The 24,769-nt window shown below is 36.7% G+C and overlaps 4 protein-coding genes across 5 annotated transcripts in view; 3 read left to right on the top strand and 1 right to left on the bottom strand.

Annotated features, from left to right (window-relative positions):
* Window positions 1–24,769, top strand: part of LOC101892819 (cytokine-like nuclear factor N-PAC) — a 32,267-nt gene that overhangs the window by 2,673 nt on the left and 4,825 nt on the right. The window lies entirely within an intron of this gene.
* Window positions 980–8,298, bottom strand: LOC101892802 (epidermal growth factor-like protein). The gene is made up of 2 exons (XM_011295165.3): window positions 8,096–8,298; window positions 980–1,975 (listed from the first exon to the last, which is right to left on the bottom strand). Exons 1-2 carry the CDS (start codon window positions 8,210–8,212, stop codon window positions 1,049–1,051), a joined length of 1,044 nt encoding a protein of 347 aa, XP_011293467.1. The 5' UTR covers window positions 8,213–8,298; the 3' UTR covers window positions 980–1,048.
* LOC101892641 (epidermal growth factor-like protein) lies at window positions 17,268–19,078 on the top strand. Its single transcript, XM_011297476.3, has 2 exons — window positions 17,268–17,718; window positions 17,787–19,078. The coding sequence occupies exons 1-2, from the start codon at window positions 17,566–17,568 to the stop codon at window positions 18,894–18,896; spliced, it is 1,263 nt and encodes a 420-aa protein (XP_011295778.2). The 5' UTR covers window positions 17,268–17,565; the 3' UTR covers window positions 18,897–19,078.
* LOC131806750 (epidermal growth factor-like protein) lies at window positions 21,204–22,403 on the top strand. The gene is made up of 2 exons (XM_059131405.1): window positions 21,204–21,450; window positions 21,541–22,403. The coding sequence occupies exons 1-2, from the start codon at window positions 21,325–21,327 to the stop codon at window positions 22,303–22,305; spliced, it is 891 nt and encodes a 296-aa protein (XP_058987388.1). The 5' UTR covers window positions 21,204–21,324; the 3' UTR covers window positions 22,306–22,403.

Genomic DNA, 24,769 nt, shown 5'->3' with positions numbered 1-24,769 from the left:
AAAAATTCTGCTGTTTATTTTGGGCTGTAACCGGAAATCTTTGGTAGATTTGGCAATTAAAGAGCTGTAGCGCATTATGCGGGCCTGTCTCACACACCAAACAGACGTTTCGCAAATCTTCATCAATTATTTTCCAATACAAATTGAGACGACTGCACTATCCTGAAATTGATTGCTCTAAAAGTATCATGGTTTATCAAGGCAGCTGACGTTCTTCGGCTGCAATGGATGGGGGATGGACTCCGAGGACGCCATTCCTACTGTAATTGTTAATGACATCTGTAACTGCATTAGAGTGAATGACACTCAGACCTGCTTGATAGACTTTCGGATCTAGAGGCTCTCTCTTACAGCGTTGGACCTTCTTCTCTAGATGTACGTAACCTTCCATAAACGGCCTACGTGAGGGAGTTTTATACATCATATGATGGTTTGATTGATGGTTACTTTATGTGTATACATTGGCAGGCCATCTAGAAGACATTCTCCTGTCGTTTACAAAACCATAATAGTCTTAGCTATATTGGATCCTCTTCAAGGGTATTTTAAATGTGTTTGACACTGGTATCCTTGAAGAAAAGCTGAAGTACTCTCCCAGGCTCTCGCTAATAAATTCCTTAGCTGTCAGAAAGGGCATATCGGCTCACTCCTTTTGGTATCTGTGTCACAAAGAGGTCAACATTTTGAATTACCAAAAGTTCATAAAATAAATAATAAAAATATTTCTACCAACATTTTGTGTAAAGTTGATACATACCGGTCCAATTCTTCTGGTACCTCCACAGAAAGGATCAACATTTGGAATAACCAAAAATTCACACATCCCAACTTTTCTTTGTGATACCTTCCCCAAAAGGGTCACCATTTCCATATCTCAAAACAAGTGAAACAAGTCCTTTCAAAATGTCGATTATCTAAATATTTCTCTTAACCAGGGATCTAACGTAAATATGGAATTTATCGGTGCATTCGGGTTAGCATTTTGAACAATCATAACGCAACTCAATATATATTTTAATATTTTTTTTACAAGAACGTTTATTTTTATTTAATTATTATAAGCATAAGCATATCCATCATCATCCTCGCCATATTGCACGGTGGGCATGTTGATAATTCTTTTCTTCCTCGCCTCCATGTATACGTATAGGAAAACACTTGCAGCCAATATTAGTGGTATACTCAATACTAAAGCCATTATTTTGGCAATAAACATCGATGTGGTATCACAGATAATTTGTCCTTTAATATTAAGTGATTTGTTGAAACCACTTTTACATTTACAATTGCCATTAAGTTGACATACTCCATTATGGCATGGTTTACCACGACACATGCTGTCCTCCTCACAAACATGTGGATCAATGGATTCATGGTATCCGTGCCAGCAACGACATTCATTTGAACCCACACAATCGGCATTTTCACACTTCTCGCGGCACAAAGGTTCGCAATGGCTTTTATTGGTTTTACGAAATCCCTCATAGCAATAGCATTCATCATAATTATGCAGGCAATAACCTCCACCCGTGTTGGTACACGAACAATGCTTGAGAACACATTTTTGAGCTTCATAGTCGGGACGAAACAATTCATCATTGTCACATATTAGTTCACATTCACCCGTTTCCGGATTCATTTCAAAGCCCTTAAAACAAACGCACTGTTGTGGACCGCTACACACCGAATATGGCGGACATTCGGGATCATCGCATATCGGCTCACAATAATAAGATGTTGGTCGTGGCTTTCTATAGCCTTTATTACAGACGCATTGATTTTGATGTGGACAAAAACCATTCTCACAATGGCATACTTGCTGACAAGCTTTTGTGGTTTGATTCCAAAAGTAGCCAACGAGACATTCACATTCATTCGGCCGAATACATCTGCCATTTTGACAATTCTCGCAATAGGGTTGACAGTGTTTACCAATTTTCACATAGCCCGAGCAGCATTTCGGTGACGTTACGATCTGCGTGGAAAGGAAGAAAGAAAGAGTTATTAAAAAATAAGGGAATTTAATATATAAAAGTGTTATAGTATTCTACAGTCTTTACTCCTCTTAATATAGAGAAAGGTACAGGCTTCAAATTTGTAGCACCAAATCTTGTATCAAAACGTTGATTTAAAACAGCTAGGAATAAATGCGAAAAGTTACCTCGCCAAATCATATCTTCAGCCTTATGGTTGTAAATCATCGAAAAAAAGCTTCAAGGTCCAATATATCTCTTGAAAAAACACGTTACTGGAACCTCCCCGCGAATAGTTAAAAAATTGAATATTCTTAAATTTTCATAAACTGCGAAATTAATGCCGGCATTTGAGTATTAGATATACCAGTCTACTCATTCCAGTTCCTTCCAAACAAAAGGTTAATATATTTTGAAAAGTGAATTCGATGTCTGATCGCAAATTTCTTAAAAATCGTGAATCTTGAAATCCTTGAACGAGGTGTCCACCCCATTTGGTCAATTTTTATACCCTACACCACAAGGTGGTCAGGGTATTATGTCTTTGTGCATTTGTTTGTAAAAGGCAAAAGGAAACGAGATAGACCGATAGTTCCTTTTGATGATCTGCATAGAATCACATTCTGAGTCGATTTATGCATGTCCGTCCGTCCGTCTGTCCGTCTGTCCATGTATTTTTGTAAACAAAGTACAGGTCGCATTTATTGCCCGATCCAGATGAAATTTTGCAAAGATCTTCTGTTTGGTCCAAGGACGAACCCTATTGAAATTGGAGATAATCGGTCAAAATTTAGATATAGCTCCCATATATATCTTCGTCAGATTTGCCTTTTATTGTGCACCAAACGTGTAATATCAGCCCGAATTGTATGGAATTTTGCATATACACCCAAATTAGGCCTGAAAATATGTATGCCAAATTTGATCGAAATCGGTTCAGATATAGCTATAGCTCCCATGTATATTGTTCATCCGATTTGTTATTTTTGTCCACCGCCGCCGTTATATGCACCCTGCAACAACAATATTTGGGGAAATATATCAAATACAGCTCAGAAATACATTTGCTAAATTTTATCGAGATCGGTTCAGATTTGGATATAGCTCCCATATATAACTTCGTCCGATTTACCTTTTATTGTGCACCAAACGTCTAATATTTGTCCAAATGGGATGGAATTTGGCACTTACGACCGAATTGAGTCTAGAAGTTAGTATGTCAAATTTGGTGAAGATCGGTTCAGATATAGCCTTAGCTTCCATATATATTATTCATCCGATTTGTTACCCACAACCGTAATATGCACTCCGTAACAACGATGTGCACCAAATGAGCAATACAATTCCGAATTTAAAAGATACAAATGCTTCGGCATATTTAGTCCTTTGAACTTTAAATTATAGTTATAATCATAGCGTGTATGATTGAATTCTCCCATAAAAACTTTTAATTATTATGTGGAGCTCTACTTAAATAGCAAAGTGGTGTAGGGTATCATAAAGTCGGCCCCGCCCGACTTGAAGACTTTCTTTACTGGTTTTTAACTGTCTTTGGATTTTTAAAAAATAATTTTAGAAGGGATTTTCTATGACTTCCAGTACCGAATTCGTATTTTTTAAAAATATACATTTTGAACGTTACATCATGGAATTGTCCTCCGATACCACCTTTTGCATGCGACTATTTAGGTCAACTACCTTGGCAGTCAACCACTGACTAGAGCTCCAGCCATGGATTACCGTGGTCTATTTCCTCTTCCTCAGTATATAGTTATTGTTGGGGCAACCCACATTAACAATATGGCATCTCATGTTGCAACATCCTATACGGCAACGCTCATATAATAGGACGCCGTGCTACCGCCATTTTTGCTTGCTCAGTCTTGTTTTGTCTGTCACTCGAGTCTGACTCACTACATTGTAACTTCTACATTCTTTTTAAATTAGTAGCTGTGAACGCTCATCATCCAATAAATCTTTACACCTTTAGTATTAACAAACATTGGCTTTTATTTCAACTATAAAAGTACAACAAAAGTGGCGACGAGGATAGTGGAAATTGATCAATAATTGCACACACAACAATCCGCAAAAATGTCTCAAGACATAATTCTACAATTGTTAACAGAGCAACAAAAAGCAATGTCGCAACAAACGCAACTGCTAAAGCATATGGCTGATCTTCTTCAAGCACAAGGAGCACCATATTCACCACACTCACCACAAACATCAAATTCATCCAAAGCAGCACTAATGGAATCACTAGCACAGTCAATGACAGCATTCGTATACGAGCCAGAGAGCGGTCTGATATTTCAAGCGTGGTACAACAGGTTTGTGCATGTTTTCGAAAAAGAAGCAAGCTCACTCGAAGAACATGACAAAGTGGCCTTGTTATGGAGAAAAATGTCGAACCAAGTACATGAAAGATTTGCCAACTACGTATTACCAGCAAAACCTGAAGACATGACTCTAAAGGATACAGTAGAGAAACTCAAGAAACTCTTTGGTAAAACAGAAACACAAGTCTCACAAAGATACAAATGCCTTCAGCTAGCAAAAGGCGACAGCGAAGATTTCAGAGAATACGCAAGCAGAGTAAACCTACAATGCGAACTATTCAAAATGAAAGAACTGAAAATCGACCAATTCAAATGTCTCATTTTCGTCTTAGGACTCAAGTCAGCAAAGGACAACGACATAAGACTTCGCTTACTAAAGGTACTGGATGATGAAAACACTACAATGAACCTAGATCAACTAGTAGACGAAACACAACGAATTCTAGATCTCAAATCGGACAACATTCTCATTGAACATCAATCAAAAATCGTCTGTTCACTCAACAAGCACGCAAAAGACTTTAAGAAGCACAAAACACCCAATTCACCCTGTTGGTATTGCGGAGACCTTCACTACGTCAAATTTTGTCCTTTCCAGAAACATAAATGCACAACATGCAATCAAGTGGGTCATAAAAATAACTTTTGCAACATCGCTAAGACTGGTAAGAATTTAAAATCATCGTCTGAAAACAACCAGAACGAATTCAAGAAATACAGCAATTCAAGGAAATCATTCAAAACTAAGGCAGTTTTCAAAACACACAACATTAATTTCCGCGACTTAAGGAAATACACAACTGTCCTAATTAACAACAATCCTGTAAAACTTCAAATTGATACTGCATCAGACATATCAATTGTATCTATCAACACATGGAAAGCTATAGGTAAGCCTGAAGCCTACGAAACTTTTGACAACGCTAGCGACGCAAACGCAAACTCAATCAAGCTCCTAGCAGAATTTCAATGTGACGTCACAATCGACAAAACATCAAAAACATTAAAATGTTATATAACAGATATAGAAAAACTCAATATCATGGGAATCGATTGGATTCAAGCATTCAATCTATGGCAGAAACCAATAACCTCATGGTGTCATCAAATAAACTTCGTTGATGAAATAGCAGAATTGAAAACGAATTATCAATCAGTTTTTGATAACAGTACCCCAGGTCTGTGCAAAACAAAAGTCAACAATCACGAAAAACCAGCAGATGACTTTATAGTGGCTTCAATATCATTCGAAGAAGACATACGTAACGAGATAAATGAAACTATGTCAGTTCTCCCAGTATCATTTAAAATGATCGTCGATGCAACAACAAAAGACACGGATTTACAAATGGTCCTCAAATACATTCAAACAGAATGGCCAGAAAGCAAGAAAAATATTAACCCATCAATTATTCAATTTTTCAACCGCAAGGAAAATCTTTCAACCTTCGATGGTTGTATTCTCTTCAATAATCGTATAGTAATCCCTAAATCATATCAGAGACAAATCTTACAACAACTTCACAGAGGACACTTATCAGCAGAACGCAGCAAAGCCATCGCCAGAAGTTATGTTTATTGGCCAAACATCGACAAACAAATTGAAGACTTTGTTCGGAAATGCAAAAATTGTCAACATGCGGCAAAAAGTCCAGTAAAAACAAATCTTTGCCCATGGCCATTAACTTCACACCCTCTTGAAAGGATACATATAGACTATGCTGGTCCAGAAAAAGGTAAATATTATCTTCTTATCATCGACTCGTATTCAAAATACCCTGTTATATACGAGACAACAACGACAACCACATATGCAACATTAAAAATGTTAAACGAATATTGTGCACTCTTCGGAAATCCTGAACACTTGGTCTCGGACAACGGAACACAGTTCTGTTCAGAACAATTTGAGAAGTGGTGCAGCAAAAAAGGCATTAAACACACAAGGACTGTTCGTTTTCATCCAAGTTCAAATGGACAAGCCGAGCGTTTCGTTGATACACTTAAACGTGCATTAAAAAAACTAGAAGGGGAAGAAACGCCTACGGAATCTCTCCAAACCTTCCTAGAAGTCTACAGATCCACACCAAATCCCAATGCAACAGAAGGTAAGTCTCCAGCAGAATCCTTCATCGGAAGAAAAATGAGAACGGTCTTCGACGTTCTAAGGAAGCAACAATCGCCTGAGTATAACGTCAATCACAAAATGGAACAGCAGTACAATACCAAACACGGTACCAAAAACAGAGAGTTTAGCAACGGAGAATTGGTCTATGCCAGAAACTTCAAAGGAAACAAAAGTTACTGGACAACAGGCGAAATAGTCGAGCGTAAAGGGAAAGTCATTTACAACACTCTAATCGACGTTGGGGACAGGAAAATTCTAGTACGAGCTCATACTGATCAACTTCGACATAGAGAATCGGTAGAGTCAAGCAGTCAAGAACGACAAAAACTACCATTGGACGTACTACTTGAAGAATTCGAAATCGCTTTGCCTAACCATCAAGAACATTTTGCAACTCCAACAGGTTCACCAAACTGGACACCTCAAAGAATAACAAGTCGCAGACAACCAGTCGAACCTATTTCAAGATCACCTTCTCATCTTAAGGAGGGAGATGTTGGGGCAACCCACATTAACAATATGGCATCTCATGTTGCAACATCCTATACGGCAACGCTCATATAATAGGACGCCGTGCTACCGCCATTTTTGCTTGCTCAGTCTTGTTTTGTCTGTCACTCGAGTCTGACTCACTACATTGTAACTTCTACATTCTTTTTAAATTAGTAGCTGTGAACGCTCATCATCCAATAAATCTTTACACCTTTAGTATTAACAAACATTGGCTTTTATTTCAAACCATAAAAGCACAACAGTTATGCTGTTCTTTTTCACATCCCCGAAGTTTACAGGGATGCTGTCTTGACTTTGCTTTAACGGTCCCATATCCGCAATATCTTGTCGGATTGCTATCTACTGTCTGGCTACACTATCGTTTATTAGGAACACATCCCCGAAGTGTACAGGGATGCTGTCTTGATTCTGCCTTAACGGTGCCAAAATCCGCAATAACTGTCAGAAGCAGATGATCCTGAATCACTGCTCGAGACTGATCCTAAGGTCATTCTTGTTGAGGCTGATCCTAGGTCATTCTTGCAGCTATACAGTATATCTAATAGGTGCTTTTCACTATACGCAACCTGTGGACGCGTCCGTTAGCAATCAGCTATGTTCCCCGAACCCGAAGATCCACAATTAAATTATACGCAAGTTATCTGTATTTTAGGACCTTCCTGTACATAAAACAATATTTCGTTGATACTTTTTACCTACGGGCAGGAACCCATTTTGACCAATTGTACTGGAGAGGAGTTTTTATGTTTTCATGTTGAACAAATGTAGTGGATTTTTTTAACGAATATTTGGAAGGACTTCTGTTCACAATTCGATAGTGATATTTTTACCATAATTATCGATATTCTTAACCTTCTGACCAAGAAACGTGTTTTTGCAACATATATTGAAGAACTTGGTGACCATACCCTATTCAGTTTTTAAGAATATTTGAAGAGATCTGTTGAGCAGTAATCGACTCAAATTTGTGACAACTACAAGAATTTATTTTCAATGACCATGCCAAGAATCAACCATTTTTCTAAAAAAAAACATTCTCCTTCTAAAGCATCGTGAATCTGATAGTCTTGCTTTGGACATTTACCAATTTTTCTGCCCTGGAACTCCCATTTTCACCACTTTATTTAACAACAACATACCTGACCATTAGGCATTTTAGTTTCTTCGGAACACATGTGATCTTCAACATCTATTGCTGCCGCCAACGCAAAAAATTGTCCAATTATTACCAAACTTATTAAAAATCGTAAAATCATAATTTTGACTTGTTTGCTTTTTGTTGTTGGCTATTTCTTCAAAGAAGTTCTTGAGTATACTAAGATGAAGAAGCTATTCTTTGTAATGCAGTTGTCGTATACTACTATATATAGATTATTTATACATTGTGGTTTGGATCAGAAAGAAACTTATAGACATGAGACAATATTTAAAAACCAAATGAGTAATATTATTATTCAAATTTTATTGAATTTTAAGTGGAGATTGGGGGTGGCATCTTAAGGCTGCTTGAATTTATCGGAAAACCCCATATTAAAATAATGGCATGACCAAACATTTTTCAGTCAAAAAGACCGGAACATTTGATGTTTTCAACATAGTGGTTTCTGCTGGCTCTGAAATCCAAACACAAAAACAGCGTGTAATTTCTACTGAAAATTTAGACTTAATCTTAAGAAATAACATAGAATTTAAACATATCGTGTGGTAGCAGCAACTGTATTGGTATTTTTTGAAAGAAATCACCCGCTCAGAAAGACTCATGATTGGATGTATAACTCGACCTCTTTTCTAAAACCCAAAAATATTAAATAGAAGCCAAAATCGTATGAAAAGTTCGGTCAACATTTCCATTATTTTCTGGACAATTTTAGGGGTTAGGTTTCCTACACGCACAAGAACACTAAACGTCTTTATTTTTTGTGGGAAATTTAAGGTCATCTAAAAGAAGGCGAACTAAATTATATGGCAAAAGGACGTCTTAAACTAACTTGTTTATAAAATAAAATAAAAATAAATCTACGAATCGAAATTAAAAACTTAATATGCCCTCAAACTTTTAGTAGAGGCTATAATAAAAGCAAATTAGTCATCCAACAATTTATAGAAAAGCAATTGCATTTTTTTACTTAGACATTAGAAACGTGACATTCGTCCCTTTTTACTTTCTTCTAATTATGATGAAATTGAAAAAAAAATCTTCACATTGCTTTGTTTAATAATATACTTGGGCTTTCTTTTCATCGGAGTATTCGAATCCAAATTTCAATTCAATTTAAATTAGAAGAGGTAACAGTATAACTTGTATTTTTTTAATAGTTTTTAAGCAGTTTCGAATGCATCTCAATGTCGTGAGGAAGCCAGTAAAAGGCGTAATTCCAAGTGTAGGTTAGGTTACGGGATGCGCAGGGATAGGGATTGGAGTCGGCAGCTGCTTCATCATGAGTCTACTGTGCTCATCCTTGGAAGAATAAGTGTGAATAGAAAATATATAAATTGAGAAAAAAGAAATAAGAATTGGAGATAACTGGTAATACAAAGGCTTTCCTGTGCCCACCTCGATTTGTAGATCGGACCTGCTAAATGAAAGAAGGATGCAGGTTCTTTGTAGGCTATACTGCCCTAGATATCTTGTAATACAGGTTTCCAGGGAGCAGGTTCCTTGTAGGCCGGATATCCCTAGATACCTTGTAAAACAGGTTTCTAGGTGCAACCTTCTACGTTGAGAGCCTTCTTGGATCGGGTGACACAATAGCTAATAGGTGGTTTGACATTCTCTTCAATCGGTAGATCAATCGATTGTGAACCAGGTATTTCAAGAATGACTTTCTTGCGGCGAAGAGTTTCTCTGTATTTGATGGATATGAGGGCCGCCTGACTATCGACATATATAGTTACTAGTCCTGTTTGCTACAAGAAAGTGAGATTGAATTTGGACAGAATACGCCAGGACCTGTGCCTTCTTCCATCTGTGTATATGGCCAGCAACTCAAGCGTCTCTATCCCGAATAGTTACGTCAATGAAGTTGAAGTCGAAAAGGATGACACGTGGTCACTAATTGTATCACCTTCCGACTTGTAGGTATGCTCAGGATCCATGCATGACCAAAACGCGAAAAGCGTAATCATCCCGCTGCCCGTAGTCTCAGTGCACTCCTTGTTGCTTGAAACTGCGCCAAAAGATCCAATGGCTGGATCTTTAGCCTCACATTCCACGTCGACTGAGGAGTGCCCTCGAGAGCTCCAGTTATCAGCAAGGACGCGGCTCTGTGCACGATCTCTTGGTCTTGGTACCATGCCACCAGACCAGGCACCCATAGGTCACCACAAGTACGACGACTGTGATGTACGACTTGTGGTTGAAGTCCCCAGATTCTTGACTGTATATGCGCCCCTCGATGTTTTCCCCCCAATTTATACGCCTGCCCAGAGTCGTATAGAGATATTTGGCACTAGAAGAAAGTTTCAGTGTCCCGATCCAGTACTGGTAGCGATTTTTCTACTTTTCGTTTTCTAGTGAATGGTAATAGGTCAGTTGTTGCAGGGTTTACTCCTATACCATTTCGATGGGCTCAAGCAAAAAACTGCTCTAATGCACCTTGTCTTAGGTCTGCGATATTTGAAATAAATCTACAAATTATCGGCACCACGGCGATGACTACCTTTATTCTCAGTTGATCGAAACACACTGGTATTTCATTTATAACCTAAAGCAAGAGGGTGAGAGGAACTCCTCCCAGCTGTGTTGTACTTCTGTTGATCTTTTTACCTGATGGAACTCTTCCAAGCTCGATTTTGATAATCCTGATTTTTGGCATCCTATCAATTAATTATATCAGGATTGTGGAAATACCAGAGACATAGGGAGCATTATGGATCAATTCCAGCTTCACATTTATAAAAACCTCCTCTATATCGAGAAAAGCCGCCAAAGTAAAATTGGTGTTTTCCATATTTTGTATCCGACAACTTCTTTTAGGACTGTCTGCATTAACCAACCCTTGGCATAGGCATGCTCCGAAGTACTTTTTTTATTAAGGTCTTCATTATAAAGGAAGAGAGGCTAATCGGTCTGTAGTCTTTAGGTAATTTGAGACTGGGTTTCCCGGCTTTGGGAATATATGTTACCGTAACTCCTTTCCATAGATTGGTTACGAAGCACAACGCGAGGAAAGGCCTTAAACATCTCCTGCAAGATGGCCAACACCGACACAGATGAATTTTGCAACATTGCTGATATATTGGTCATCAGTAAAGGCTAAGTATCCCTCCTATAAGTCTCTTCCGCTGTACAATGTACCACCTGTATCCTTACAACAGGGAAATGGATGAGTGAGCCGAGAGTCTTGAGACCAGAATGTGTTATCATCTTGCTTTATACTGCCTATGAACATCGGGTTCTTAAACATTATTTTGCGAAATCTGACAGGGCCATTCACTCCCTCCAAAGACTCGTGAAAGCTGATTTTCGTTTAGTCTTCTTTAATTCGCTTTTTTTTGCTTATTTAAATCTGCTTTATAGGAGAAGAATAACATTGTCCTCCGTCCTCCAAATCGGTGGGTATTTTCCTCCACAGGATAGCAGATTCGACAAGCTTTCTCATAACTTGAAAGAAGAACACTTGGGAATACTCGTAAAAGCTGATCTTCGTTTAGTCTTCTTTGACACACTTTTTGAATATTGAAATCTGCTTTATAGGAGAAGAATAGCATTGTCCTTCGTCCTCCAAATCGGAAGGTATTTTCCTCCACAGGATAGCTGATTCGACAAGCTTTCTCATAACTTGAAACACTTGGGAATACTCGAGGGACCCAATTCAGTCATTTTTGGATCCCTATACGATTTTTGACACCGAATTCAGCCAGCGGAAAGAATAAAATCCACTGGTCTGAGAACCCTTCGACTTCTTAGGCTCTTCGGCCTTATCCGTGGCTACAGGATCTCCTTCAACTACATAAAAGGAGGTAGGAGCCAACATTCCGCATGGCATGTCACAGACTGGCATGGCGGCGATTTTGCAGCCTTCTCAGACCTGTTTCAACTCTGTCGTTCAATTTGCCCAATTCTGTCCTTTTTGAATTCCTATAAGATTTCTGACACCGAATTTAACCAGCGGGAAGAATATCATCTACTACATCTACATCTGAGAACCCGTCGATCAACAGACAATGATCTTCGCTGATGAACTCGTTTATGTCAGCCTGACCAATGACCGCTTCTTATTTCTTATTTCTTAAGATATTTGTATTCTGATCACAATCGAATATTTATTTATTTTTTCGATATACACGGGTTTTCATGTTGATTGATGAGTTCAATATCATATTTATTTTATTTATTTATTTATTCAAACTCATTTGTGTAATACAGGGCCTCTAAGACCATAAAATCATATTACATAGCTAGCAAAACCTGAGTATTTAATACTTATAATTAAATACAAAAAAAAATTAAAACTATAAAATAATTTCTCTTCATTGGCTCCCCAGCCATAATAATATAATAAGACAAGAAAAATATAGCGTCCAAGCAAACAATAACTCAAATAGTTGTAATACAATGCAATCATTATGAAGATCATTTCACCAAAAGTCAGAAAATCAGAAGCATGGCTATTTAGAAAAGAAAACTACAGCTCAAAAGAAGCAAAATGAATAAAAAGTTTCTTCCTAAAAACATTATTAGAGTGGGAAAATATCCTCAGTTCATAGGGTAATAGATTCCAATTCCGTGCAATTCTAACTAAGAACGATCTCGCACAAACATCTCTATAAATCCTTGGTATAACTATTTGAGGATTTCTTGTTGAATGAGAAAACACAAAAAGACTGTATAGAGATGTTGGTGTGCGACATTTGATAATATTATAAAAGGCAACAAGAATCCTATAAGACACAAAATCGGTAAAAGAACACCCCAGAAAAAGTTTAACATATCTAGATATATGGTTCCTTCGGGGAACGTTGTAAACAAAACGCACAACTGAATTTAAAATTCTCTGTAAACGCGTAAAACTGATCCCGATACAACCCGAGATTACTTCCAAACCATATAGGATGTTAGACATCAGCACAGCATGAGCTAAATATTTTCTAATACGAAGAGGCATATATAATTTGGCGGAATAGATCTTTCTCAACAAAAAGCAAACTCTCCCAGATAAAGCATCAATATGTTGTCTAAAAGAAAGCTCATTATCCACTATAACACCTAAAATTTTGTGGTGAGTAACAAATTCAATATTATTGTAATTTAAATGGACATTTATATCGGAAGCCATATTATTCCTCTTACCAAACATCAAAGCCTTAGTTTTTGACGGATTAATTGTAAGATAATTCGCCGATGCCCAATTAGAGAATTGCTGCAGACATTCATTTACATTGCTTTCGAACAAAGATAAGTTATCACTATCTCCAGTTAAAATGAAGAAAATGTCATCAGCAAACTGCAACATTTCACAAGATTTGAACTGCATGGTATCACGCAAGTCATTAACATAAAGGAGGAATAATAGTGGTCCCAGTATAGAACCTTGCGGTACACCACTATTTAAACTCACTGGGTCAGATTGGTTACCATTGATAGCAACAAACTGTGATCTATCTCTGATAAATGAATAAATCAGTTTACAGGCAGTTCCAGAAAAATTAAAATTATCTCTTAATTTAGTGATTAAATGAGCAAAGTTAATGGAATTGAACGCTTTTGACAGATCAAGAGATAAAAGGACACTTAATTTTCGATCATTAATATTATGGCGGATGAAATCAGTGGCTTTTAAAAGTAAGTGTGTGGTGTTGTGCCTTTGCCGGAATGCAAACTGTGTGTCAGATATCATATTTGAAGTGTATTCCAAAATTTGATTCTTCAAGATCATTTCCATAATTTTTGAAATTGCTGGTAGGATTGATATTGGATGTAGGTCATCTGGACTATATACGTTTTTAGCTTTTGGTATAGGAACTACTCGGGCATTTTTCCAAGCTAATGGGTAAGAGGAACAAGTCAAGATGAAATTGACCAAATCCAAAATATAGTCACATATGTAAGGAATGACAAGTTTTATAAAGCGGATTGGTATTCCATCAATACCAACCGCATTCGACTTAATTTTATTAACCGCCTCAAAAATCTCAACCACAGAAACACATTTAAAGGAAAACGAAGTAATGTCATTAAATTGAGTTATATCAAAATTATCATCCGACGTAGAATTGGCCTGTGCGAAAAAAGTATTTATATCATTGACATCAATATCAAATTCTGCGCTATCATGTTGCACACATCCCGAATTCCTGAGCACTTTCCAAATTTCAGACGAAGTCATATTACCAAAAAGCTTTGAAAAATATCTCCTTTTATTCCTACGAATAACTGTCCTTGCTTTGTTACGATACCTACAATACTTTACCCAATTTTCCTGAGACTTATTTCTCTGGAAAGCAGTATATGCTAGATCCCTTACAGATCTTGCAAAAGTAACGTCCCTTGCCATAAACCAACGATCTGGAGAAAACTGTACCTTCTTTCTAACAATTGGTACACAAGAAAAAAGATCAGCAAGCAAACCACCTAAATAAGAACATTTTTCATTTGCATCGATTGAATTAGACATTGCATTATTATCAAAGGACTCAAGAAAGCTAAATAACCTAATCCAATTAATATTGTTATAATCACGAAACTCTATAAAATCGGGCAGATAATGGACATCGAAATCTATAGATGCAAAAATAAGAGCATGGTCAGACACAGACGGACATTGAACCTGATCAAAATATCTCACACATGAACTATCACTCGTAAGCATATAATCAATAAGTGAGGTTGATCTTCTACCTAAGTTAAAATGTGTGGGCATGGAATTATGTACGATAGATATATTATACTGGGCACAGATAGAACGAAAAGCATTGGCTCTGGATGTGTCAAAGAGATTGATGTTAAAATCCCCTAAAATGAAAACTTTGGAGTATTTAGAAAATAGGTCTCTATGGTGGCATTCAAATTCAACTAAATTTCCATTGGGCAAATAGACAACACCAAACAATATTTGAATAGTGTTAAAATGCACTACGACAAATAACGACTCACATCCTAACTCTGAAACTTTCAACACAACTTTATAAGAAATTCCGCTACGTATAAATATCCCTACACCCCCACCTCTGCCAGGACGATGTCGGTCATTCCGACAGAACTTATATCCAGGCAAGGAAACAGCTTTACTACATATTTCAGCCGACAGCCATGTTTCTGAGACTGCGAAAATATGAAATATGCCATCTCTTAAGATTTGCCTCAACTCTTCAATCTTTGACAAAGGTTTAAGACTTCGGCAGTTTAGATGAGCTAACTTGAAACTGCGGTCAAATGGGCAAAGTACATCCTTTATGTATGAGTTATTATTCACGACTGGACCTAGATTATCACGTAAGGGCATAATAAATCATAAATTTCGCAATTTCAACGTCATTGTTTTTCATACATTTTATAGTTATTAACCTTGTCTCAATCGTCCTTCTACTTGATGACATCTTCCTTTGACGAAATGTTCTACTTTATAATGTTATCCAAGCACATAATTAATTCTACACGCTTATTAAGACAATTTAAAATAGTACACCTTAACAATAACTTTTGTTATCTTATTTTTCTTTTTGTTTATTGTTAATTCACATATTAACTAAAGGTACCGAGTTTTCATATCTTTATGTTATGTTTGTTAGAATTGAGAAAATTCTGATAAAAAAGGTAAGTACATACCATCACATGCTTATTTCGAAATCTATGTGTGAAAAATGACACATAATAATATGTGTCTGTATATTAGGAGATTTTGTTAAATTTTACTCTAATTGGAATTTTTTTTAGAATACGGAGGTTAAATGTGGTGAAAGTTCAACAGGAGGTGTAAGGTTACAGTTTGTACGACAACAAAAATATAGATCACTATGTCCAATATATCAGATTTGTTATGTTAAAATTTTTGTAGCTATTATATGTTCTACTTGTACACTACTGATTTCAAGCGTTTGACTGACATCTAATAGCCAGCACACCTCTTATCATCATATTTGCAATTTTGTTTTAGCATAACCTAAATCTAATAAAATTTTAATTTAATCTTATCACGGCAATTTCAAAAACATTGTATTTAGAGCAATGGTATACCCTAAAACCACCTTACCAATACTCTGAAATACCTTACCTGAGATACCAGGTAAGCCTGTTAGCTTGATTATCTTTGTTTGATAAATGCAGATACATCTGGAGTATTATTCGGTTCGTCGAATGAGGCATGCCTGCATATGATGTCATATATTTCATTAGGAAATTTTCGAGTTCAAATGGGTTCATCAAGGTTTTCTAAAAAAATATACATATAAATATAAATATGTATTTATAATACTTTTCAAATTGAATGACGCCTTCGGCTAAAGCTCAGATTTAAAAAAAAAATTATAGAATTCAGATTCTTACTAAACCTTCATTTTTATACTCTCCACCATAGTATGGAGGGCATCTTAAGTTTGTCATTCCGTTTGTAACACCTCGAAATATACATTTTAGACCCCACAAAGTATATATATTCTTGATCAGCATAAAATTCTATATCGAATTAGCGATGTCTGTGGAAATCACTCTAGCTTCCGAACGAAATGAAGTAGATTGATAAAATTTTACTCAAATGTATATTATATCTGCAGGACTTTTGGTATTGAAAATTGTCTGTGCAGGTCCACGATTTCGAATAGCTCCCATATAACAGTACCTCCCGATATTCGGTATTTTGATGATTTTAGCGACATTATTCACCGGAATTGTTTAAAATTTGGTATTTGAAGTTCGTAATGGAAGCTACAGCATATGACAGAAAATTGTCTGTACAGGTCCACGTTTTCGTATAGCCCACTATAACGGTATCTCCCGATATTTGGTATTTTGACGATTTTAGCTACATTATTCACCGGAATTGTTTCATATTTGTTTCAACACTCCCAATTTATCATCATAATAATCGACAAAGCTAACATATTTCTTGATTAATTTCTTCTTCCTATGACACACCCTAATAAACCCGGTTGAATATCTGATAACTTCAATCTTACTACAACTGATAACATACAAAATTCTCGGTGATCGTGGGAAATAACAAAAGAGAACTCTTCTTTCAGAGTTATTTATTTATTTTGGTTCTCTCTCGCCATGTTTCGCTCTCTCTCTCTCTCCCCACCTTCAATTTTGTTTTGATCAATTCACATTGTGAGAGCACCATTTCAGTAATAAGAAAAACAAAATTATAACCGTTATTCTTGCCAGTCTAAAAACAAAACACATGCATCACGCATCTCATCGCTGATACCAAACGAGTCACACTCTACTCTACTCTTCAAATGCTCACAGCTCTTTGGGGTTTTCTGTCATTACGCTGTCGCTACTGCTGCTGTTTTGGTTGTCTGTGGTCGTCGTAGTCATCGTTGCAGCGCCTGTCATCGTTCACTTTGCCATATTCAATTAAAAATGGATTAAAAAACATTCAGTTAAAATAAACATAGCACTCAGTTAATAGGAATTAAGTACCAACAACTACAAAAAAAATCCCAAATGAACTCTTCTAAACAATTTGTACTAACATTTGTGTTATTGCTGTTTTTATTGATTGCCATACCGCCAAAAAGTGCGCGAGTAAAGTGTAGCCGAGTGAAAAGAGTTGGGAATAACAAGGTGGGAAATAACAACAATGAATTGGAAATCCAGGTATAATATTTATGGCACTCTTGATCAATTGTACAAAAATAAAGATTTTAAATATCTCTTTGTCTTAGAATGTAAACAAGATTGATGACGACAACTCGACGGGATTTTTGCAGGGAGAACTCCCTTTATGTACTGAGGATGAGGCATGCCCCAATGGCTATTGCCACAATGAGACTGGACAATGTATGTGTCATGCCGGCTTTAAATGGGATATAGCCAGAAAGCACTGCCTACCCATATGCGAAATCAATTGTGATCATGGCCAATGCCTAAAATCTCCCCGTAGCTGTGAATGCGATACAGGTTATGAGTTCAATGTCATCTCTAAGAAATGTAAACCTGTTTGCAAATCCCAGTGTACAACAGCAAATAATTCAAATCCCAATTGTAAACGAATTTGTTTGTCAAAATGTATAAGTGGAAAATGTTTTTCACTACACCACCGCGATCGCCATCATTACTACCAAAACGTATCGATAAACTGTAATGCTAACTGTGGATTTGGTGAATGTTTAGAACCGGGTGCCCTGTGTCAGTGTTATGAGGGATATGTTTTAAACCAAGTCACCCAGCTGTGTGAACCCATGTGCCAACCAAGATGTCCCAGACATAGTAGATGTGTTCTGCCCAACGTTTGTGAATGTAATCCAGGTTTCGGCATTGATCCTCTTAGCAGGCGGCGTTGCAAACCCCTTTTCAGTAAAGTATTTACATATAGTGCGGCTCTAGGTCAGCGTAATTGGGAAAACTCAATACAGTTGGATAAAATTATACAAATTGCAAATAAAACAACTTGGAAAAGTTGTTCGCCCGGTTATGTGTTGAATGCAGATACCTTAAAATGTCAACCCATGTGCCATAATAATTGCCTCAATGGCAATTGCTCCTCACCAGATGTGTGTGTTTGTTCGAGTGGTTATTCGATGAACAATACAACGTTTTCATGCCAACCGAATGCCTGTAGAATACCCTGTTCACACGGTTATTGTACACCAGATGGTGATTGCATTTGCTCGGAAGGCTACACTAAGTCCATTATACGAGGATCTGGTTGTGAACCATTGTTTAATCATACCTTAACAGTTGTATTTATTTTTGTTTGTATCATGACAATAATGCTTGTTATCATATGCCTGATAGCTGTTGCCGAACGACGACGTAGACGTCGATTTCTTTAGTACGGTTTGTGGTGGAGTGTCGTATTTTATTTTTATACCTATCCATCCACCTACCTACCTATATTTTTGTTTTGCTAAGTTTGTTTACACCTAAATATTTAGTGTATGTACATACATATTTAGAGTTAAGTGAAGTTGTTGTATTCTCTGTATTTGAATATGAAATAAAATTTTTGATATGACATTTTTATTTTAAACAGAAGGTAGAACCACCATTTCACTCACTTGATATTCGATTTTTTAAAATCAAAATATTTATGATTCATATTTTTAAGTGTATTTATATTTTCAAAATTTATTTACTTAGGAATAAGTAACAATTCACAGTGCTGCAAAATATATTGTCAGAATTCTAAAGTGTTAGCCCAAAATATTTTGAATTTTGAAAAAAATTAATGGAAATCGAGCTTTTTTTAATCATAAACGCCTCACGAAATGATTGTCGGATGTTCAAACTGCTAAATTTGACTACTCGAATGAAATCTGAAACATATTTTGGGGATATTCTCATAATTTGTATCGACTTAAAAAAATCTTTTGTTGACTCTTAATATTGAATTCGTCCATTACCAATTTATTATCAATGAAAATATCTATCTATGACATATATCAGAAGCAAGTTTATGATATTAAAATTTCGAATAAGATCAAGACCTTCCCATGGGGCTTTAAGCTGCAGTTTCCAATATCGTACCTCACATCGCATAATATCTAGAGTTTAGGTTTGGTTTAAGGAAGCGCAGTTGTCTTAATACAATTGCTCCACTCGAAGAGCTGCTGGTCCATCGTGTTGTCCACGAATAGAAAATTATCGTATTGCCATTAACCACTTAAATCTTCTAGAAAGGCAAATCGTAATTAATTTTCGCCGCCCTAAATCTGAGTCTCACCAAAACGAGAATTAGACAGCGGCAAAGTCCTCAGTAATCAGTGTCGTTGGCAGTCCAATCAGAAGTCATGGCCTTTATATTACAGTGACCGCTGATGATAATAAATACAAGTTTTAGGTCAGATTTCGCCATGGGGGAATGAACGAACTTGTTTTCTTCTCTAAGGGTGTAAGCCATCAAAAAATTACATCCCCTTTTATTAATTTAATTTTCAGATAATCTCTGCGAGAGTATGGACAAATTCTGCATATTGAAACCAATTAGGAATTAACAAATGTTAAAGGGGTTAAGTATATGAAAACCAACACCTCTATTCATATTTAATAGTAGTTGGGTTCCCTAGCGATTGACGACACAAAAACTTACTTTTGTTAGTGAATATCACTGGCTCCGTTTCTGATACTGCCTTCGGCCCCGCCCCTGTTAATCAATTTGTAAGCAACTAATCTAGGAAAACCAAATTTTAGGTACATAAGATACTTAAAGTTGAACTCTTTGAAAGGATGTCCCCATCAGATACCTGATAGTGACGCCAGGTATGGTGGTGAACCTCCGCTGGATTGTCTAGCTTCCAAGTTGTAAGAAGGTACCGATGCTGGTGTATTCTGCCCTAACCCAATGTTTAAAAACGCATATAAGCTCAATGATAACTGCAGTGTCTTTCAAGGGGAGTTTCTGCCAAGAAGGCAGCCGCCCTGAGAACTCATGACACCAGCGGACCATTTGCATGAGAAGGGGAAGGTTCTTCCTGTACGTCAGCATATCCATATTCCTTCGTTACAGCCCCTACGCAGGCGAATCAGGAAGGACATACATGATCTAGGGAAGCAGGTCCAACGCTAGACCAAGATGTATATCAGGTAGGCCTGAGTGGCTTTCATACAAGTCTTCCCCCACTTCAGAAGATCTTTGGTTACACACCACAAAGGTTTCTTGAATTTTTAAACCTAGAGTTAAAATAGGATTAGCAGAATTCAAACAATACATGTGAAGCTGTTACAACAACAACAACAAAAGTTGTTATTGCTTGGACCCTTATAAAAAAAGCTATAAAATTTGACTAATTTAAATAATTAAACAATTTATTATAATATGTGAATGCATTTTAGATTAGCTTCCGTTAATATCTTCCGGTGCATTTTTACTATAACTTGTGCGAAGTAAGCTATAAAACCCCTCATTCCCAAGCAGTTAAGAGCCTTACAACACATTCCATAATATTATAGCTAATATAATGATATTTCTTGTTAAATATTCTTAAAGCCACATCTTTCTCCGTTTTGTGCTGATTTCCTTGGGCCAGAAATCTCACAATAGGCTTTTGTGGTTATTGATAATAATAATATTACGAAGAAAAAGAAGAAGAAAGAAAGAAGCAAAAGCCATCTATGTATAAATCAGCAATTTTTATATTCATAGACTTTGCGGAATTTGCTCAAATGACTGCATGTTCAGTGTAATTTTATACTCAAAAAGAAGAGTCACGATTTGTTAGCCAATTGTGAGAATCGAACGAAAAAGCATCACTTCCCTTAAATATGGATTTGAATATAATGAAATTTCTAATTTTTACCATTTTTCTGCAATGCACTTTTGCCGACAATTGGTGTACCAGAGTGGTGCATAGAACCTACAATGTTGAGAATGACGATGGAACTTTGCAGGTAAATCAGTGATATGTTATCGTACTGTTCAATTTTAAACCAATTTTTTTCTGTTTTGTTTCAAAATTGTCATCATCATCACCACGATAGCCAAAAAACATTACAAGAAATGAACGTTATTGTTGCGAAGGTTACTATCTAAACGATGGCGACTGTGCCCCAAAGTGTGTGGAAAATTGTCCAAATGGAAAATGTGTTGCACCGGGCGAATGTGTTTGCAATGAGGGTTACAATTTGGATGTAGAAAGTCAGATATGTCAACCCGTTTGCTCCATGGATTGTGGTTTTGGCAAATGCAGTAAACCGGAATTCTGTGAATGTTTTGAAGGCTATACCTATGGATTGTCTAGCATCGTTTGTAATCAAGCCATTTGCAAGGAACCCTGCCAAGAATTTAGCACTTGTGTTAGGCCAAATGAATGTGAATGCATGGAGGGATATCGTTCCATTGCAAATAACACCAAATGTGAACCGATATGTGAAACGGGATGTCCAAATGGCGTGTGCATTAAACCCAACATGTGTGCCTGTAATCTAGGCTTTTCAATGAACTTCACCCTTAGAAGTTGTCAAGAAAACATATGTGAGCTGCCGTGTCCCGAGCATGGTTATTGTGAAGTCAATGGCCGATGTGATTGCATTGATGGTTATATTATATCAATGTTCACCACAGGTCCAAAGGTATTGTGTGAGGAACGTTTACCGCATGCCCTCAAGTTGTTGGCCATATTTTTGGCATGTACCCTTGTCTTTGCCATTATCATAATGATTATTGTAAAATGTATGACTCGAAAAGTGGACTATGAACCGCAAAAAGTCGAAGAGAAATATAAAATCAAACACACAGCCATGTAAAGATATAGCGCAGACGAAATATTTTAGATTTATTTTTATATACAAGCATTTGTTAAAATGATAATTAATGAGTAATATAATTTATTTATAAACAAAAACTAATAAAACAAAAAAACGAACTGCCGCATGCCTGCAAATAATAAATAACTTAATTCGTCATTTTTTCTTGTGGTTTTGCAATTGGCATTTGTAATGATCTAAATTCAAGTGGCTTGCAATTTGAATTGTGGTATCAGTAGGTCTTACATTGCACCCTCAAGGACTGCCACAGATTGCTTAATTGCAGATATGGATCAATTGATTGTGACAACTTATCCTCCCTAAGTGCTGTCATTTAACATGTTTTTTTTTTTTTTTTTTTTTTTCAAGAATACTACTTTATTGTGTGAAAATAATTATTTTGATAGGCAAGTTTCCTCTTGTGTGAGAGAGAAGTAATAAGGGGTAATGGACATTGAAAAAATAATTGCTCGAATTTGCGATTCCTTGACAGTTGTGGCAGTCTAAACATCCGAATAAAAGCAAATACAGAGAGAAGGTACGATATCATTTGATACGGCCAAAACGTGCCTCATCGAAATAACGGTTTTAGACACTAGGTCTCTTTGGACAAAATTCGTTTCAACACATTTGGAGTCCGCCCGTCCATCCGTCTGCCTAGCTGGTTCGCACAATAACTTTCGAAGGCAGTATCCGATTTGGTCCAAACTTGGTACATCGTTATATTATTGTCAAACTTAGATCGAGTCCAGAGATGGGCAATATCGGTCCACTCCTTTCGGTACCTCCCTCACAAAAGGTCGAAATTTTCAAATAAAATATTTTACTGTGTAGAAATTTGCATATCCCAATATTTGCATCAGTGCTGGGTCAGGTGGGAAAATGGACAATATCGGTCTACTCTATCAAGTACCTCCCCCCAAAGGGTCAAAATTTTGAATAATTATAACTCTTATAAAATATGATATAAGTGTCCGATTGCCTTCAAATTTCACACATCCTAATAATTTTATTAACCCAAGGTTTAGTGTTAAGATGGAATATATCGGGCCACTCCTCCTGGCAACTCTCCCACAAAAGGTCGAACATTTTTTAAAAATATGTTTTCTGCACAGAAGAGAAGCGATAATCCGATTTTGCGTCAGTGCTAGGTCAGGTGGAAAAATGGACAATATCGGTCTACTCTATCAAGTACTTCCCCCACAAGGGTCAAAATTTTGAATAATTATAACTCTTATAAAATATGATATAAGTGTCCGATTGTCTTCAAATTACACACATCAGAATCTTTTTATTAACCCAAGGTCTGGTGTGAAGATGGAATATATAGGTCCACTCCTTTTGGTACTTCCCCCACAAAGGGACAAAATTTGAGTATCCTTGAAGCTCATAAAACACGAAATCAACATCTGATTCCATTCAAGTACTTTTTTTTTGGAGAACTCGAATAGTCCAAAGTCAAAAAATGATCTTCAACTATCGATCGAATAAGAACAATATTTTTGATGGTGTCAACAAAAGATTGGACATCGTCGAAAAATCTAAACGAACTCAAAGTAATGAATTGTTTGACCTATTAAAGATCCCGCCATTGTTGGGTCTAGCTCTACACAACAGGGGCTGGCTGTCTATCTAATTATGTTAAAAAAACGTCGAACTGGGTAGCTGCCCCCATTTGTCCAGTAGATATTTTTTCTCTCAAGAAAATACAAAGAGTGTTTCTATTTTAAACTGTAAATTCGCATCTAATACAATTTTCCGATCAAAAAACCGCTCAAATGAAAAAGTTGGCTGTGGGGCTTCGTAATCGACGAAAGGAAAAAGTACAAAGGCAGGGAAAGAAAGGATATACGTCACCATTCATGGTCGTTTTTTTTATAAGCATAAGGCGGCGAAAGTCCTTCCAGTAGGTCAGCATAACCAAATGTTTTCGTTGAATTGACTGTTTCTGTGTTGTAGCGTGGGAATAATCCAAACATTATGCCTTAGATAAAACTCCCCCAACCAGGCGTGTTAGGAAGGACATAGGGAGAAAGGTCCAACGCTATAAGAGAAAGCCTCTAGATCTTCTTAGATTGCCCTGTCCAACTCGCTCCAGAATATTTTTGGTTACAGCCGGCGAAATTAGCCGAATTTTTGAACCTGAAGCTAGAACCGGATTAGCAAAAATCAAAAGAAACCTGTATGGAAACCTGTGTAGCAGCCACAACAACTTGCTACTTTTTTGGTAGACACCAAATTCAATTTCTTAATTTTGAAGGACATTCTTCGAACTAAATTCAACTCTCTTGACAAACGACCAAATTCCAAATAACTTGATGGAATCAGAAGATTTGAGAAAGCCGGCTAGAAACAAATAATTTTGTGTAGCATTAGCCTATTATGTAGCAGTCGCTACTGAATACATCTTCTCTATTTATTTGATTGCCAGGTTGATAAACGTCGTTCATATGACCCAATTCAA

Source organism: Musca domestica, unplaced genomic scaffold (assembly GCF_030504385.1).
Source record: "Musca domestica strain aabys unplaced genomic scaffold, Musca_domestica.polishedcontigs.V.1.1 87, whole genome shotgun sequence".
Lineage (NCBI taxonomy): Eukaryota > Metazoa > Arthropoda > Insecta > Diptera > Muscidae > Musca > Musca domestica.
Note: the sequence above shows the minus strand (reverse complement) of the source record. Positions and strands in the feature narration are given on the sequence as shown.

Coding starts and splice junctions, on each gene's coding strand:
- LOC131806750 (XM_059131405.1), top strand. CDS start 21,325: ATGGATTTGAATATAATGAAATTTCTAATTTTTACCATTTTTCTGCAA. Junction 21,451..21,540: donor ATGACGATGGAACTTTGCAG/GTAAATCAGTGA, acceptor TCACCACGATAG/CCAAAAAACATTACAAGAAA.
- LOC101892802 (XM_011295165.3), bottom strand. CDS start 8,212: ATGATTTTACGATTTTTAATAAGTTTGGTAATAATTGGACAATTTTTT. Junction 1,976..8,095: donor CTAAAATGCCTAATGGTCAG/GTATGTTGTTGT, acceptor CTTTCCACGCAG/ATCGTAACGTCACCGAAATG.
- LOC101892641 (XM_011297476.3), top strand. CDS start 17,566: ATGAACTCTTCTAAACAATTTGTACTAACATTTGTGTTATTGCTGTTT. Junction 17,719..17,786: donor ACAATGAATTGGAAATCCAG/GTATAATATTTA, acceptor TCTTTGTCTTAG/AATGTAAACAAGATTGATGA.